Genomic DNA, 15,628 nt, shown 5'->3' with positions numbered 1-15,628 from the left:
GTTGATTTAGGTGCAATCTTACTGGCAGCAATATCCTTGCCTGTGAAGCCCTTTTTGTGCAAAGCAATGATGACGGCACGTGTTTCCTTGCAGGTAACCATGGTTGACAGAGGAAGAACAATGATTCCAAGCACCACCCTCCTTTTGAATCTTCCAGTCTGTTATTCGAACTCAATCAGCATGACAGAGTGATCTCCAGCCTTGTCCTCGTCAACACTCACACCTGTGTTAACGAGAGAATCACTGACAAGATATCAGCTGGTACTTTTGTGGCAGGGCTGAAATGCAGTGGAAATGTTTTTTGGGGATTCAGTTCATTTGCATGAGGGACTTTGCAATTAATTGCAATTCATCTGATCATTCTTCATAACATTCTGGAGTATATGCAAATTGCCATCGTACAAACTGATGCAGCAGACTTTGTGAAAATTGATATTTGTGTCATTCTCAACTTTTGGCTACGAGTGTGTGTGTGTATATATATTTTGTATGGGCTAATATGCTATATATACAAAAGTATGTGGACACCCCTTCTGGATTTGACTATCTGACACACCCGTTGCTGACAGGTGTATAAAATAGAGCACACAGCCATGCAATCTCCATAGACAAACATTGGCAGTAGAATGGCCTTACTGAAGAGCTCAGTGACTTTCAAATGTGGCACCGTCATAGGATGCCACCTTTCCAACAAGTCAGTTCATCAAATTTCAGGCTTGCTAGAGCTGCCCCGGTCAACTTTAAGGGCTGTTATTGTGAAGTGGAAACGTCTACGAGAAACAACGGCTCAGCCGCGAAGTGGCATGCCACAAAAGCTCACTGAACAGGACCGGCGAGTGTTGAAGCAGGGTAAAAGTAATCTGTCCTTGGTTGGAACACCTACTACAGAGTTCCAAACTGCCTCWGGAAGCAGCGTCTGCACAAGAACTGTTCGTCAAGAGCTTCATGAAATGGGTTTCCATGGCCAAGCAGCCGCACACAAACCTAAYATCACCATGCACAATGCCAAGCGTCGGCTGGAGTGGTGTAAAGCTCGCTGCCATTGGACTCTGGAGCAGTGGAAACGCGTTGCTATGGAGTGATGAATCATGCTTCACAATCTGGCAGTCCGACAGACTAATCTGGGTTTGGCGGCTGCCAGYACAACTCTACCTGCCTCAATGCATAGTGCCAACTGTAAAGTTTGTTGGAGGAGGAATAATGGTCTGAGGCTGTTTTTCATGGTTCAGGCTAGGCCCCTTTAGTTCCAGTGAAGGGAAATCTTAACGCTACAGCATACAGTGACATTCTAGATGATTTTGTGCCTTTCCTGTTTCAGCATGACAATGCCCCTGTGCACAAAGCGAGGTCCATACAGAAATGGTTTGTCGAGATCGGTGGGGAAGAACTTCACTGGTCTGCACAGAGCCCTAAACTCAACCCCATCAAACACCTTAGTGATGAATTGGAATGTTGACTGTGAGCCGGTCCTAACCGCCCAACATCAGTGCCCGACCTCACTAATGCTCATGCCTCAATGGAAGCAAGTCCCCGCAGCAATGTTCCAACATCTAGTGGAAAGCCTTCCCAGAAGAGTGGAGGCTGTTATAGCAGCAAAGGGGGGACCAACTCCATATTAATGATTATGGAATGAGATGTAGTGTAGCAGTAAGGACAAATATAATTTGTCATCAAATAATAATAATAATTATTACTATTGTTATTATATTTTTTTGTTACTTCAAGGGATCTTAAAATTCCAAATCGCCCAGCTTAGACTCTTATGGGTTAACCTAAGCTCTGTAAAGATTGGAATACGTTTATTTATTTTTTAAGTTTACACACGAGGTTTGTGACTTTTGAAGTGACCTTTGCGTAACTCAGAGATCTCTTCTTCCCAAGGGTACACCAGGGACACATCTTTCTTAGAGACAGTGGTGGACATTGTTCAAGAGCTGAAGAGGTTGAATCCCAAACTGGTATATGGTGAGTAACTATTGCTACACAGTTGTGTATCCCATACACGGTAGCTACGCTCAGCAAGGTTGTGGATGGATGTAGAGCTTGGGTGTGAGTGTATTCCATATTTTCTTTCTTTGTGTTATCAGTGTGTGATCCAGTGATGGGAGACCAAGGCTCTATGGTTAGTATCCATGCTTTTATAGAACTTTTATTATAGATTTATCCATGCGTATAGTCCATTCTTATTATTATTGTTATAGTCCTGTTCAGACCACTCATGAACACTCTACCCTCTTCTTTTCCAGTATGTCCCTGAGAATATACTGCCTGTTTACAGAGACAAAGTCGTAGCAGTGGCTGATATCCTCACACCCAACCAGTTTGAGGCAGAGTGAGTACAGTGGCTGATATCCTCACACCCAATCCCAGTTTGAAGGCAGAGTGAGTACAGTGGCTGATATACTCCAACCCACCAGTTTGAGGCAGAGTGAGTACAGTGGCTGATCTCCTCACACCCATACCAGTTTGAGGCAGAGTGAGTACAGTGGCTGATATCCTCACACCCGACCAGTTTGAGGCAGAGTGAGTACAGTGGCTGATCTCCTCAACCCGACCAGTTTGAGGCAGTGTGAGTACAGTGGCTGATCTCCTCACACCCGACCAGTTTTGAGGCAGAGTGAGTACAGTGGCTGATCTCCTCACACCGACAGTTTGAAGCAGAGTGAGTACAGTGGCTGATCTCTCACCTCCCGACCAGTTTTGAGGCAGAGTGAGTACAGTGGCTGATCTCTCAACCCGACCAGTTTGAGGCAGAGTGAGTACAGTGGCTGATCTCCTCACACCCGACCAGTTTGAGGCAGAGTGAGTACAGTGGCTGATCTCCTCAACCCGACCAGTTTGAGGCAGAGTGAGTACAGTGGCTGATCTCCTCACACCGACCAGTTTGAGGCAGAGTGAGTACAGTGGCTGATCTCCTCACACCCGACCAGTTTGAGCAGAGTGAGTACAGTGGCTGATCTCCTCACACCCGACCGTTTGAGGCAGAGTGAGTACAGTGGCTGATCTCCTCACACCCGACCAGTTTGGAGGCAGAGTGAGTACAGTGGCTGATATCCTCACACCCGACCAGTTTGAGGCAGAGTGAGTACAGTGGCTACTAGGATACATCGGGTTACATGTATTAAGTTGCTAAGTGCTACACAACATGTCATAATGTAGCTGTTACAGTAATGAGACCATCAATGCTTACTACAGTAGTACTACCTCAGAGAAAAACCTGGTTGCTGTTCTTAGCCCTTTGTAAAGTGAAGCAGTAAGGCCCGYGGGGGTGTGGTATATGGCCCATATACCACGGCTAAGGGCTGTTCTTATGCACGACTCAATGTGGAGTACCTGGATACAGTCCTTAGCCGTGGTATATTGGCCATATCCCACAAGTCCCACGAGGGGCCTTATTGCTGTTATAAACTGGTTTCCAACGTAAGTAGACCAGTAAATATACATTTTTTTGTCATGCTCATGGTATGCGGTCTGATATACCACGACTTTCAGCCAATCAGCATTCAGGGCTCAAAGCACCCAGTTTATAATAACTCTTATAGGTCACAAACTCATGTTTTATTCATAAAGCAGCAGACCAAACCTGTAAGGGAACTGTGCCCTGGTTTATGTATTCAGAATCACACATAGCTTGACTTGATTTGCCTGCAAAATACACCCGCTGGACTAATGTGGGATTACATTGGGAATGTGTGCAAGTATGTCTAGCACCTCTGTGCCTGTACTGTAACCTCTCTGCGTGTGTCTCTTAGGCTGCTGACGGGGAGGACGATCAGCACAGAAAAAGACGCTCTTGACGTGGGTTCCATTGTCCGTTATAGAGCTAATACACATGATGATGATGATGATGATGGTTTTAATCTTGACTTATAATGAAGGCTTCTTGCCCTCTCAGGTGATGGAGCTGCTCCATCAAATGGGTCCTGATACGGTGGTCCTCACCAGCACAGACCTGACCTCTCCTCATGGGGACCAGTTCCTGGTGGCCCTTGGGAGCCAGAAAATGGGTAAGGCCAGGGCCGGGAGGGAGGGTGAAAGTTTAACTTGCCAATGTTAAAAGGTAACAGACTCATACTGACACTGTGTCCTTTCCTCAGTTAGGACAGATGGGAGCAAGTTCACCCAGAAGATTCGRATTGAGATGCCCAAGGTGGATGCAGTGTTTGTGGGCACGGGGGACCTGTTCACTGCCATGCTGCTGGCCTGGAACCACCACCACCCCAATGACCTYAAGGTCAGTAATACCCCCAGCAGGGGGTTTATTAGAATTGTTTAGAGATTAGAATCGTTGCTGGGCCTGTTTCTTGCTCAGTTGTGAATGGCTTGTTTTCTTCAATGAGCTGCTATGTCCTCAGCCCAATGTCAGAGGGAGAGATGCTAGTGAATGATTGATGCAGGTAACTGAATGTCTAACAATGGAGATTGTAGTCAGTCTTCCTCTGTCAGCATGTTTGATTGTRTCTCAGCCTCTTTATCTCTCCCAACAATCTACCAAATCCAAACCTGAATAACTGCTCGCTGACTTCTACTTCACGTTGACCCCTGCTGGTCYTAAGAAGAACTGATCARAGACAGACGATATATTGATTGATGACAGAGATCAGTGTTTCTATAATTACCTAAGAAACCAAATCTGCCTCTGGAATTACTTAAAAAAACATCTGGCCAACTTACCAGTCCACACTCTCCCTCCATAAACAACAGCCCCTTTTGTTGTTGGAACTTCTTATTCAGGATAATAGCAGACATCGACAGACTTKACAGTCTGTTGAGTAAAGTTGAGTATGCTTTAGGTCTTAAGGTGATCCCTCACCTCTGACCCTTAACCTCTCTTGTTTCCAAGGTTATGCTCATTGGAAAGGGCAAGTGCTGACGGCAGAGGAGCTAAACGTTCTCTATGAGGGTATCAAACTCAACAACATAAAAATATGTCCGTTTTTTTTTGCATTGGATGGGTATCAATCCGCCTATGTCACCCTTCCGCATCTGTGGTTGATAAGAGAATTATGTTCTCATGGTACATAACCCAATTTAATTATATTACTCAGTCTGCAAACCAGAATTTGTAAGATCRTGGTCGAATGAAACAGACTGAGGCCCAGCTAAAATAGTCAAAAAGGTTTATTCACGGGAACGTTCTAAAGTCAAGAATACAAAACAATTCATTTTATACTGACTTCTCACGCCCACACATTCACACAACCATACGCACACACATGTCCTGCTACCCAGCCGACAGAGATTAGTGACCTTGTCCTTGAGACGTACTCCCCGTTCTCTCCCAAATCTCTAGTCAGGTCGGCACCAAGCTCAGACAATATGTCTTTATGGTATTTTAAACACAGACTGTCTTTACCCTAATTCTGACTAGGACCACACATTTATTGATTATGATTTTATACATTCTAATCAATTCCATACAATTATATGTTTCAGGGCGGAATATTCTAATCATTCAATTAACAGATCATTTTCACCTATCAGTGGTGAAAGGTGATAGAGCTGGATTGGTCAGACTACGAGACATCCCGAAAAAGCCGGTCTTCTCACAAAATCATCTGTAGTGTCCGAACGGCTTGGCTTAGAAAATATTATGACCTGTCTTTGGAAAGATGAGACTCTCACGAACACGATGGTGTTTTCTGTTTTGCTTTAACGACCWGAAGGTCAGTAATGCAGGGGACTGGGCAGGTTATCAATGCAGAGATAACAAACAAGCTACATTATCCTTAATAATGTAATAAATGTGGTTTGATCCATGGACTAGTCTATCTTTTCTAACATACTTGTCTCTCTTAGTCTGCCTGTGAGAAGACGGTCTCAGTCCTGCACCATGTTATCAAGAGGACCATCACCTATGCCAACGGTGAGATAATATTCAAGGCTCTACTTGCCTGTTTGTATGACTGTCTAATCTACATAACAAATGCAACATGCATCATTTTCAAAGATTTTACTGAGTTCCAGATCATAAGGAGATCGGTCAATTGAAATAAATAAATTAGGCCCTGATCTATGGATTTCACATGACTGGGAATACAGATTCGCATCTGTTGGTCACAAATACCTTTTTTTTTTTTTTAAGTAAGGGCATGGATCAGAAAACCAGTCAGTGTCTGGTGTGACCACCATTTMCCTCATGTAGCACGACGTATCCTTCACGCTGTTGATTGTGGCCTTTGGAATGTTGTCCCACTCCTCTTCAATGACTGTGCAAAGTTGCTGGATATTGGCAGGAACTGGAACACACTGTTGTACACGTCAATCCAGAGCAATCCAAACGTGCTCAATAGGTGACGTGTCTGGTGAGTATGCAGGCCACTGAAGAACTGGGACATTTACAGCTTTCAGGAATTGTGTACAGATCCTTGCGACATGGGGCTGTGCATTATCATGCTGAAACATGAGGTGATGGCGGCGGAAGAATGGCATGACATTGAGCCTCAGGATCTCGTCACGGTAACTCTGTGCATTCAAATTGCCATTGATAAAATGCAATTGTGTTCGTTGTCCATAGCTTATGCCTGCCCATACCATAACCCCACCYCCACCATGGGGCACTCTGTTCACAACGTCAACGTCAGCAAACCGCTCGCCCACACYACGCCATACACGCTGTCTGCCATCTGCACGGTACAGTTGAAACCGGGATACATCCGTGAAGATCTTACTTCTCCAGRGTGCCAGTGAAAGGGGGATACCTCGTCAGTTGTACAACTGAATGCATTCAACTGAAATGTGTCTTCCTCATTTAACCCAACCCCTCTGAATCAGAGAGGTGTGGGGGGCTGCCTTAATCGACATCATCGGTGCCCAGGGAACTGTGGGTAACTGCCTTGCTGAGGGGCAGAATTACATATTTTTACATTGTCAGCTCGGGGACTCGATCCAGCAACCTTTCGGTTACTGGCCCAACGCTCCTACCTTCCAGGCTACCTGCCGCCCCCGTGGCCATTGAAGGAGAGCATTTGCCCACTGAAGTCGGTTATGACGCTGAACTACAGTCAGGTCAAGACCCTGGTAAGAACGACGAGCACGCAGATGAGCTTCCCTGAGACGGTTTCTGACAGTTTGTGCAGAAATCCTTCGGTTGTGCAAACCCAGTTTCATCAGCTGTCTTGGTGGCTGGTCTCAGACGATCCCGCAGGTGAAGACGCTGGATGTGGAGGTCCTGGGTGGCGTGGTTACATGTGGTCTGCAGTTGTGAGGCTGGTTGGACGTACTGCRAAATTCTCCAAAACGACGGAGGCGGCTTATGGTAGAGAAATTAATTACATTCTCTGGCAACAGCTCTGGTGGACATTCCTGCAGTCAGCATGCCAATTGCACACTCCCCCAAAACTTAAGACATCTGTGACATTGTGTTATGACACAACTACATATTTTTGTGGCCTTTTATTGTCCCCAGCACAAGCAGCACCTGTGTAATGATCATGCTGTTTAATCAGCTTCTTGATATGGCACATCTGTCAGGTTCGATGGAATATCTTGGCAAAGGAAAAATGCTCACTAATGTAAACAAATTTGTGCTCAACATTTGAGAGAGAGCTTTTTGTGCGTATGAAACATTTTGGGGATTTTTTTTTTTCATCTCATGGGACCAACTCTTTTTACATGTTGCGTTTTATATTTTTGTTCAGTGTATATTCCAGTCTAACATCTKTCCTCCTCTCCATCAGAGATGGCCGGCCCTGGTAAGAGACCCAACCCTGCTCAGTTGGAGCTGAGGATGGTCCAGAGCAAAAAAGACATTGAGGACCCGGACATCGTAGTGGAGGCCACCATCTTATAACACCCAACGCCTCATAAATAAACGTATAGGACTTTTACATCATGAGGTGTCATCTTGCCTTATAGGATCTTGTAGAGAGCACTGTTTTCATGATGGACATCAGACTATTTGACCTGCACACTACACACACACATTTACTTAGTCACTGCCATGTGTCTTTACTATGACCTGAGCATTGTCACCCATTTGAAAACATAGATGGTCTTAGAGCAGGGTTGTTTAACTTTTCTCAGCTTGAGATCCAGTTGAGAAATTGACCGTCCTTCCGTGACCCGATTAATCCTCTAACGACCCAAATTAAGAATAGTGTGTGATTTTATAGATGTATTCTCATAACTCACCTCTCACATTACCCAGGGCCCACTTTGGGTCTCGACCRATAGTTTCAGAAACCCTATCTTAGAGGAACACACACAGGTTGTGGATATTACCATACATCAGAATAGCGAAGTGACTGAATGGATACCTGATTGGCCCTCAATAAGGCATAGGTATTGGCATGGGCCCTGAGTTTCCCCTGACAATGTGAGCTGACCAGGAGAATCTCTGCGCTTCAGTTATGGGTTGGTGATACATCATAGGCTTTTATCAGATCCAGTGACGCATTACATTTGTGCTACCATGAAGCATGTTATGCAGTACTAATCCGTGCACGTTTGATCATCAGATTTTCAATTGTCCATTTAAAAATATATATTTTAGGCAAAAAGTATAATATTTCATAGTTTGACAATTGTTTGTTTTTGTTTTCATACTTTTTATGATGTGAATGATTCATACATTTATTTTACTATTAATGTACTTTGTCCTAATAATAATTCTTGTCATTCTTAAATGTCTTACACATTTCTAACTGAGGTAACAATATTTGCACAGATAATCTTGATAAACATGTTTATTATTAATGTTAATCATTGAATGCTTTTCATGGTCTTGATTGTCTTACTATTTTCATATCGTTACTAGAACACAGGCCTATGTTGGTATGGAAGAAGTACAATTTGGCATTAGCCAAATAGCCGTTTAGAGGAATACCGTCGTTGAATGTTTTGTATCTATGCCTGCAAAGGTAATGAAATAAATATTTATTATACAATGTTAGAAAGATAAATGCCAAAGCTGAAGCTGATAAATGATGAGGAATAATAAAATATTATTTTAATTAAACCCACCCGTCTCTGTTGTAGTTGGGCCTCTATYCCTCATGTTCCTGTTGCTATGTCTCCCTTGAGTGGGATAACAGTGAGATCAGTAGTTTTCTATTCTACAGTCCTATAAGAGAGTGTAGATAGGGGCAGGCTTTAGCTTTGTTTTGCACTATTAATTGATCCCACAGGTATTGGGAAATGAATGATTTATGCCACCAGTGAATCTCTATCTTCTATATTATTTTGTTTGTGCTTGAACTAATGGAAATGACGATGCCACAAAAGGTGAATGTTGGAGATTAAATAAATTGGAGGAATATTACAGAATCATTTTACCGTCTGGGTGGGGGCCTGTATTCTGGTGAGATTATAGGGTCAGGTTTCACAGCATCAGATCGCTGCACTAATCCCAATGTGGATAGCCTGCATCGACCCAAATAAACAGGCAGGCCAAGTAAAGATGATCAGTCTGCTGTGTCAAGGCAACTCCAACCAAAATGACCCGTCATGCTTTTTGTTTGGGTTGTGTGACCSTAACCATGTCAGGAGTGTCTGCCCAGCAACAACACTGTCTGTGGTTACACCACCAACACCTGAGCCCCACTGGAGGTAGAGGAGGGTGTGGTTAGTTACAGTAACCAGCAGAGGGCCTCTGAGACACAGTTATCTCCCTGATCCATCCCTTGCTACTCAGGCCTGGACTGTACAGAGGACCATCAATAATCATAAGGGGATAGCATGAATCTTCTTGACTGTGGCTAACAATGAAGCAATACAATGCAACATTCCCAGAATTGTCTTTTAAAAAGTCTCTCTCCATTTGTCTGTATCTGAACTGCTGTGTCTCAGTTCATGGGAACTGCTAAATGATAGGGACCGGACAGGAAGTTTGATATCTTCTCTGCTCTGATTTTCTTTTGAGGGAGGGATGGTGCTCTCTAGTGATGGGTCGTCGATGCTTGTCACCATTGCTTTTTATATACACTAGATGACTGAGGGGGCGCTGTTTTAAGCCACCGTGCCTCCATCCTGGCACTCCGCCATTGTAAAATAATACTTTGGAAGCTGTAGAAATGCATCTATTCATGTGTACATTTGTTTTTGCCACTTTTATTCTATTACAGACACCTTAATGCATAATTAAAAATTATATGTGAGATAAACATAAAAATAGATATAAACGTATCATTTTTTTTTAAAGTTCTGTTACTTTCCCCCCAGGCTAAAAAAAAAATAATTAAATAAATGTAGTTTTGTTTAGTTTTTTCCCCCTCTGGTTGCACATGTGACATGCTGGTAAAAATTTGGTAAAACTGATTTAAGTTTGCCTGCATTAAAGTCCCCGGCCACTAGGAGCCCCACTTCTGGATTAGCATTGTCTTGTTTTCTTATGGCCTTATAGAGTTGGTTGAGTGCGGTCTTAGTGCCAGCATCGGTCTGTGGTGGTAAATAGATGGCTACGAATAATATAGATGAGAACTGTCTTGGTAGATAGGGTCTACAGCTTATCATAAGGTACTCTACCTCAGGTGAGCAATACCTCGAGACTTCTTTCATATTAGATATTGCGCACCAGCTGTTATTGACAAAAAGACACACACACCCACCCCTCGTCTTACCAGACGTAGCTTCTCTGTTCTGCCAGTGCATGGAAAATCCCGCCAGCTCTATATTATCCGTGTCGTCGTTCAGCCACATCTCGGTGAAACATAAGATATTACAGTTTTTAATGACCCCGTTGGTAGGATAATCTTAATCGTAGGTCATCAATTTTATTTTATTTTTATCTTCTGATGTCCAGAAGTTATTTTCGGTCATAAGAGACAGTAGCAGGAACATTATGTTCAAAATAAGTTACAAAATAAAACTAACAAAATAGCACGGTTGGTTCGGAGCATGTAAAACGTCAGCCGTCCTCTTCGGCACCATCTTATCACTGATCAAGCTGTTTAATCAGCTTCTTGATATGCCACACCTGTCAGGTGGATGGATTATCTAGGCAAAGCAGAAATGCTCACTAACAGGGATGCAAACAAATTTGTGCACAAAATTTGAGATAAATACGCTTTTTGTGTGTATGGACAATTTCTGGGATCTTTTATTTCAGCTCATCAAACATGGGACCAACACTTTATATGTTGCGTTTAGATTTTTGTTCAGTYTAKATTGATTTGCTTTGGAATGTCTAGCCAGCGTATTATGATAGCTAGCTAGATGTTGGTTTAGATAAACAAATGTAGTTCGCTAGCTAGTTAACTAAGTTAGCTACGTTACCGCTGCTCGAGTTCTTAGTAAGGTAACCGATTAAATGTTGCCCCAGCAGCCTGTGCTTGCTTGTAGTTTGCACATCCAGGTACTGAGCACCACACCACGACTAAACTTTACTGTTGTCTACACAAAAGAAAGTAAATAGTGATTTGCAAGCTGATGTTTTATAAACAAGTGACTGGTCCAGTGAGTAACGCTAGCTACCTGTTGACACCCATTCTCAAAGGGATCCACCTCGACAAGGGCGTTACTACGTCCTGAAATCGCTAAGAATTCTGGATATTGTGGTTTGCTTACAACCAAGAAATGTAGATTGCCCGTTTCTCCCGGGAAGATGCAGAAACGCATGTATTTGCATGTAGTTAGGAAATTTTTCTGACACATATTACATGTTAATAACATATTAATGGACATATACAGTGAAAGAGCAGCACTGAAATTTCTGTTTAAATTAGGACAGGCGGGACGTGGGGGCGCTATAACGTTGGATGCCAACCGCCGATAAACCCCACAGAAGAAGAAGAGGCGAGGGCAACAATGGTAGACAGTATCCTTCATCCCCTCAGTTCTGTTAACAACAGCGAGGGCAGGTGTTCAGCAGGCGGGAGTGAAATACACTGTGTGCTAGCTAGCAAGTCCTATGGAGGACTCCGATACACAGCAGGTGGGAGGCGGGGGCGACACCGCGTGCTAGCTAGCTAGGACACGGTTCGCTAACTAGCAAGATAGCTAGTTAGCTAGCACACGGTGTCACCCCCTGCCTGCTGTGTACCGAAGTAGCTAGCGGAAAGGGGTTGACACCAGTGAGCTAGCTGGCTAATCCTAGGAGGACTCCAGTACACAGCATGCGGGAGGCGGGTGCGACACAATSTCACCCCCGCCTCCCACCTGTGTACCGGGCACTGTTTTCGCACAGTTCTGTCAATGAAGGTGACAGCAGGTATTCAGCAGGCGGGAGCGAAGGACACTCTCTACTAGTGATGTTACATTTGATATTGAAGCTCCGAGGCATGCATCAAAATTGTTTACTTCGGAGAAGTGTGCCTGTATCACTTTTATCAGAAGCACATGATTTATGACGTCCAAAGCTTTGTTTCGTCGAACAACCACCGCCTTGGTTTGGTATTGGTTTCGGTAGAAGACTGTTACCCTGTGCACACGCTACTGCATGTGGGAAGTCATCTATAATAATTTGGCTGCTCTAAATTCTTTTGACCAGCAGGTGCCAATAGTGTACATTGTGTTGATCAAAGCCTCAAGTAATGAACCTACTGCATTTTCGACACAATTGGCTGGAAAGCCTCAATGCTTCAGGAAGCTTAGTTTTCCCATCACTACTGTCTACCAGTATCGCCCAAGGGGCCAGGGTTCTGGTCTAGAATCACGTTTTCAACTGCTCCTACAGTTTTGCTTCAGTACTGCAGTTTAACTGATGCGTGGCCCAGAAGGACAATTTCCATACTCGGCCACATAGAGAAGTCAGATTAGATTCCTAATAAGACACTTTAGTCATCACCTTTGTGKACAAAACATCCATTGAATTATTCATATAATTGTCGCTGTGGACGATTTTTTTTCCATCACTCACAGCCGAAGATGTCTTCCATGCTTTTGAATGACGTAATGCTCAAGATGTTCTCTGTGCGCATGTGATGTTGGTGTGTGCATGTGATGTTGGTGTGCGCATGTGATGTTGGTGTGTGCATGTGATGTTGGTGTGTGCATGTGATGTTGGTGTGTGCATGTGATGTTGGTCCGTATAAACCGGATTCAACATAGATACTTGGGTGCATTCTCAAAGCATGCTCAGACCTGCTGAATGGTGTCTTTACAGACACTTTCAATCTGTCCTTGACCCAGTCTGTAATCATAACATGTTTCAAGTTCACCACCATTGTCCCTGTTCTCAAGAGCTCCAAGGTAACCTGCTTAAATGACTATCGCCCTGTAGCACTCACAACTGTAATTATGAAGTGCTTTGAAAGACTGGTCATGACACACATCAACACCATCATCCCAGACACCCTAGTCAACGCCTCTTTCCCCTCAGGATGCGGAAAATATTTGMCATGGGCCCTCAGATCCTAAAAAGGTTATACAGCTGCACCATGGAGAGCATCTTGACTGGCTGCATCACCGCTTGGCAATCAAATCATATAAAATGTATTTATAAAAGCCCTTTTTACAAAGTGCTATACCTCAAAGCACTACAAAGGATGGGGTGGACAGCCCAGCACATCACTAGGGCTGAGCTCCTTGCCATCCAGGACCTTTATATCAGGCGGTGTCAGAGGAAGGCCCGAAAAATTGCCAAAGACTCCAGCCACCCAAGCCGTAGACTGTTCACTATGCTACCATCCGTCCGGCAAACGGTACCGGAGCATCGGCTCTCGCACCAACCAGTTCCGAGACAGCTTCTACCCCCAAGCCATAAGACTGCTAGATAGCCAAACTACTAGAGTGAATTATTGGTACCCAAACTATCTGCACTATCTTGCACTGACCTTAAGCACACTCACTAGACTTTATATACACATTCACTTACACACACATTTAAACACTACAGGCGCATACACACACATGCATATCGACACAGCACAAACAAACATACATACACACTTTTACACTCATCAATTGCTGCTACTCTGTTATTTATTTTACACTTATTATCTATCCTGATGCCTAGTCACTTTACCCTGCCTTCATGTACATGTCTACCTCAAATACCTTATTATCTATCCTGATGCCTAGTCACTTTACCCTGCCTTCATGTACATGTCTACCTCAAATACCTTATTATCTATGCTGATGCCTAGTCACTTTACCCTGCCTTCATGTACATGTCTACCTCAAATACAGGAAGTACCAGTACCATATCAATGTGCGGAGGTACAAGGTACTTGAGGTAGATGTGTACATATTATCTGCCCTGTCTTCATGTACATATCTACCTCAAGTACCTCGTACCTCTACACATTGATCTGATACTGGTACTTCCTGTATAGAACTCCATTCTTGTGTATTTAATTGTATTCCTCTTGTGTTAGTTACTATTCTGCATCGTTGGGAAGGGCTCGTAAGCAAGCATTTCACTGTAAAGTCTACACCAGTTGTATTCGGTGCATGTGATAAATTCAATTTTATTTTGAAGGTCCAGGAAATTGGCGTATGTGAACGTGAGTAGATTACGTTGAAAACAACAGTTGAACACCTTGGATGCGGTCTCCACGATTCGTATTATACCGGCTAGGACTCCGGTACACAGGAGGCAGGGGCAAAACTCCCATAATATTTTCATTTCCCTTTTGACCCACATTCAAAAGAGTCACACAAGCTTGAAGATGTCTTGCAAGAGGGGGGGCGTTCATGCAGGAACCAATGGGATGCTCGAGAAGGGCGTTCATGCAGAAACCAATCGGATGCTCGAGGTGGGGGGCGTTCATGAAGGAACCAATGGGATGCTCGAGGGGGCGTTCCTGCATATGCAGGAATGCCCACATGCTTGAACGCCCCGAATTGCGGCCCGCAATCACACTGTTGGAGCTTCAGCGACAAACAATAGCAACCATCCTGAGTGAATTAGCTAGCTACTGAGGATACTTTATATAGGAATCCAAAAGGAACCAAGGTGGCAGCACTAGTTAAAATCCTAGCATCTGCAAAACTGAAATAAATCCGGAGATCCAGCCCACGCCGAAATCAGGTAACGTCAACTTTAGCTAGCGTTTCACGCCGTATTACAGCAAGGGTTAAAATTAACGTTAGCTAGCGTTGTCTTGCTGTTGGGTAGCTAGCTAACGCTATATAGCTAGAAGAAAAACATTTATTGTGAAGTTGTATACCTTCCATGCTACAGCAATACCATCTCGTATTCGTTTCCTAGACGTATAACTAGTTAACTAGATTGGTCTCCTCATGCATCATGATTTGATGTTTGTAGTTACGTTTGCTGAGCAATCGTCTAGCTAGTGAGTTTCAAGCTTGCTATGCAACTAAMGTTATTATGTGCGAAGTGTATTGATGAAGAATTCGCAAACTGAATATCACAAACATCTTTGTGCTAAAATAATATGCAATTCCTGGTACACTCTCTTGGTTCCGGTGACACGGCATGTGTTCTTCGGTGTCAGTTGCGCTGACTTGGCATGCGTACGTTGTCGTACCACCTCGGGGTTACTTTAGTGCAAACTCTCCTGCGTGCCTTTGCGGTTCTGAACGGTGTAAAATCCCTTTTATTCTATTGCACCAGTAAAAGGAATCTCCTGGAGTGAATTTAAGAAAGCACTTTTTTAAATGTTTAACTAAGAACATTCAGTTTGTGTTTTAACTATTAGAAACATCCCCATGTGGATGGATATATTCGTAACTATGTAAATATTTAAGGTACTTCGTTTTATTAGTTTTATTGGTAGTTGTAGCC

General features: G+C 43.7%; 1 protein-coding gene and 1 pseudogene across 1 annotated transcript in view; both read left to right on the top strand.

Annotated features, from left to right (window-relative positions):
* LOC111959765 (pyridoxal kinase) overlaps positions 1-7,834 on the top strand; it is a 25,059-nt gene extending 17,225 nt beyond the window's left edge. The window contains exons 4-11 of the mRNA XM_023981560.2: positions 1,882-1,965; positions 2,088-2,122; positions 2,247-2,332; positions 3,753-3,798; positions 3,896-4,007; positions 4,098-4,234; positions 5,800-5,866; positions 7,680-7,834. Of these exons, the coding sequence (XP_023837328.1) occupies positions 1,882-1,965; positions 2,088-2,122; positions 2,247-2,332; positions 3,753-3,798; positions 3,896-4,007; positions 4,098-4,234; positions 5,800-5,866; positions 7,680-7,792 (680 nt within the window). The 3' untranslated portion in view covers positions 7,793-7,834. The remainder of the gene's footprint in view (positions 1-1,881; positions 1,966-2,087; positions 2,123-2,246; positions 2,333-3,752; positions 3,799-3,895; positions 4,008-4,097; positions 4,235-5,799; positions 5,867-7,679) is intronic.
* Positions 7,835-14,706: 6,872 nt separating this feature from the next.
* LOC111959769 (1-acyl-sn-glycerol-3-phosphate acyltransferase gamma-like) overlaps positions 14,707-15,628 on the top strand; it is a 28,688-nt pseudogene continuing 27,766 nt past the window's right edge.

The sequence above is a fragment of the Salvelinus sp. IW2-2015 genome, linkage group LG36 (genome assembly GCF_002910315.2).
Source record: "Salvelinus sp. IW2-2015 linkage group LG36, ASM291031v2, whole genome shotgun sequence".
NCBI lineage: Eukaryota > Metazoa > Chordata > Actinopteri > Salmoniformes > Salmonidae > Salvelinus > Salvelinus sp. IW2-2015.
This window is presented reverse-complemented; position numbering and strand designations above follow the sequence as displayed.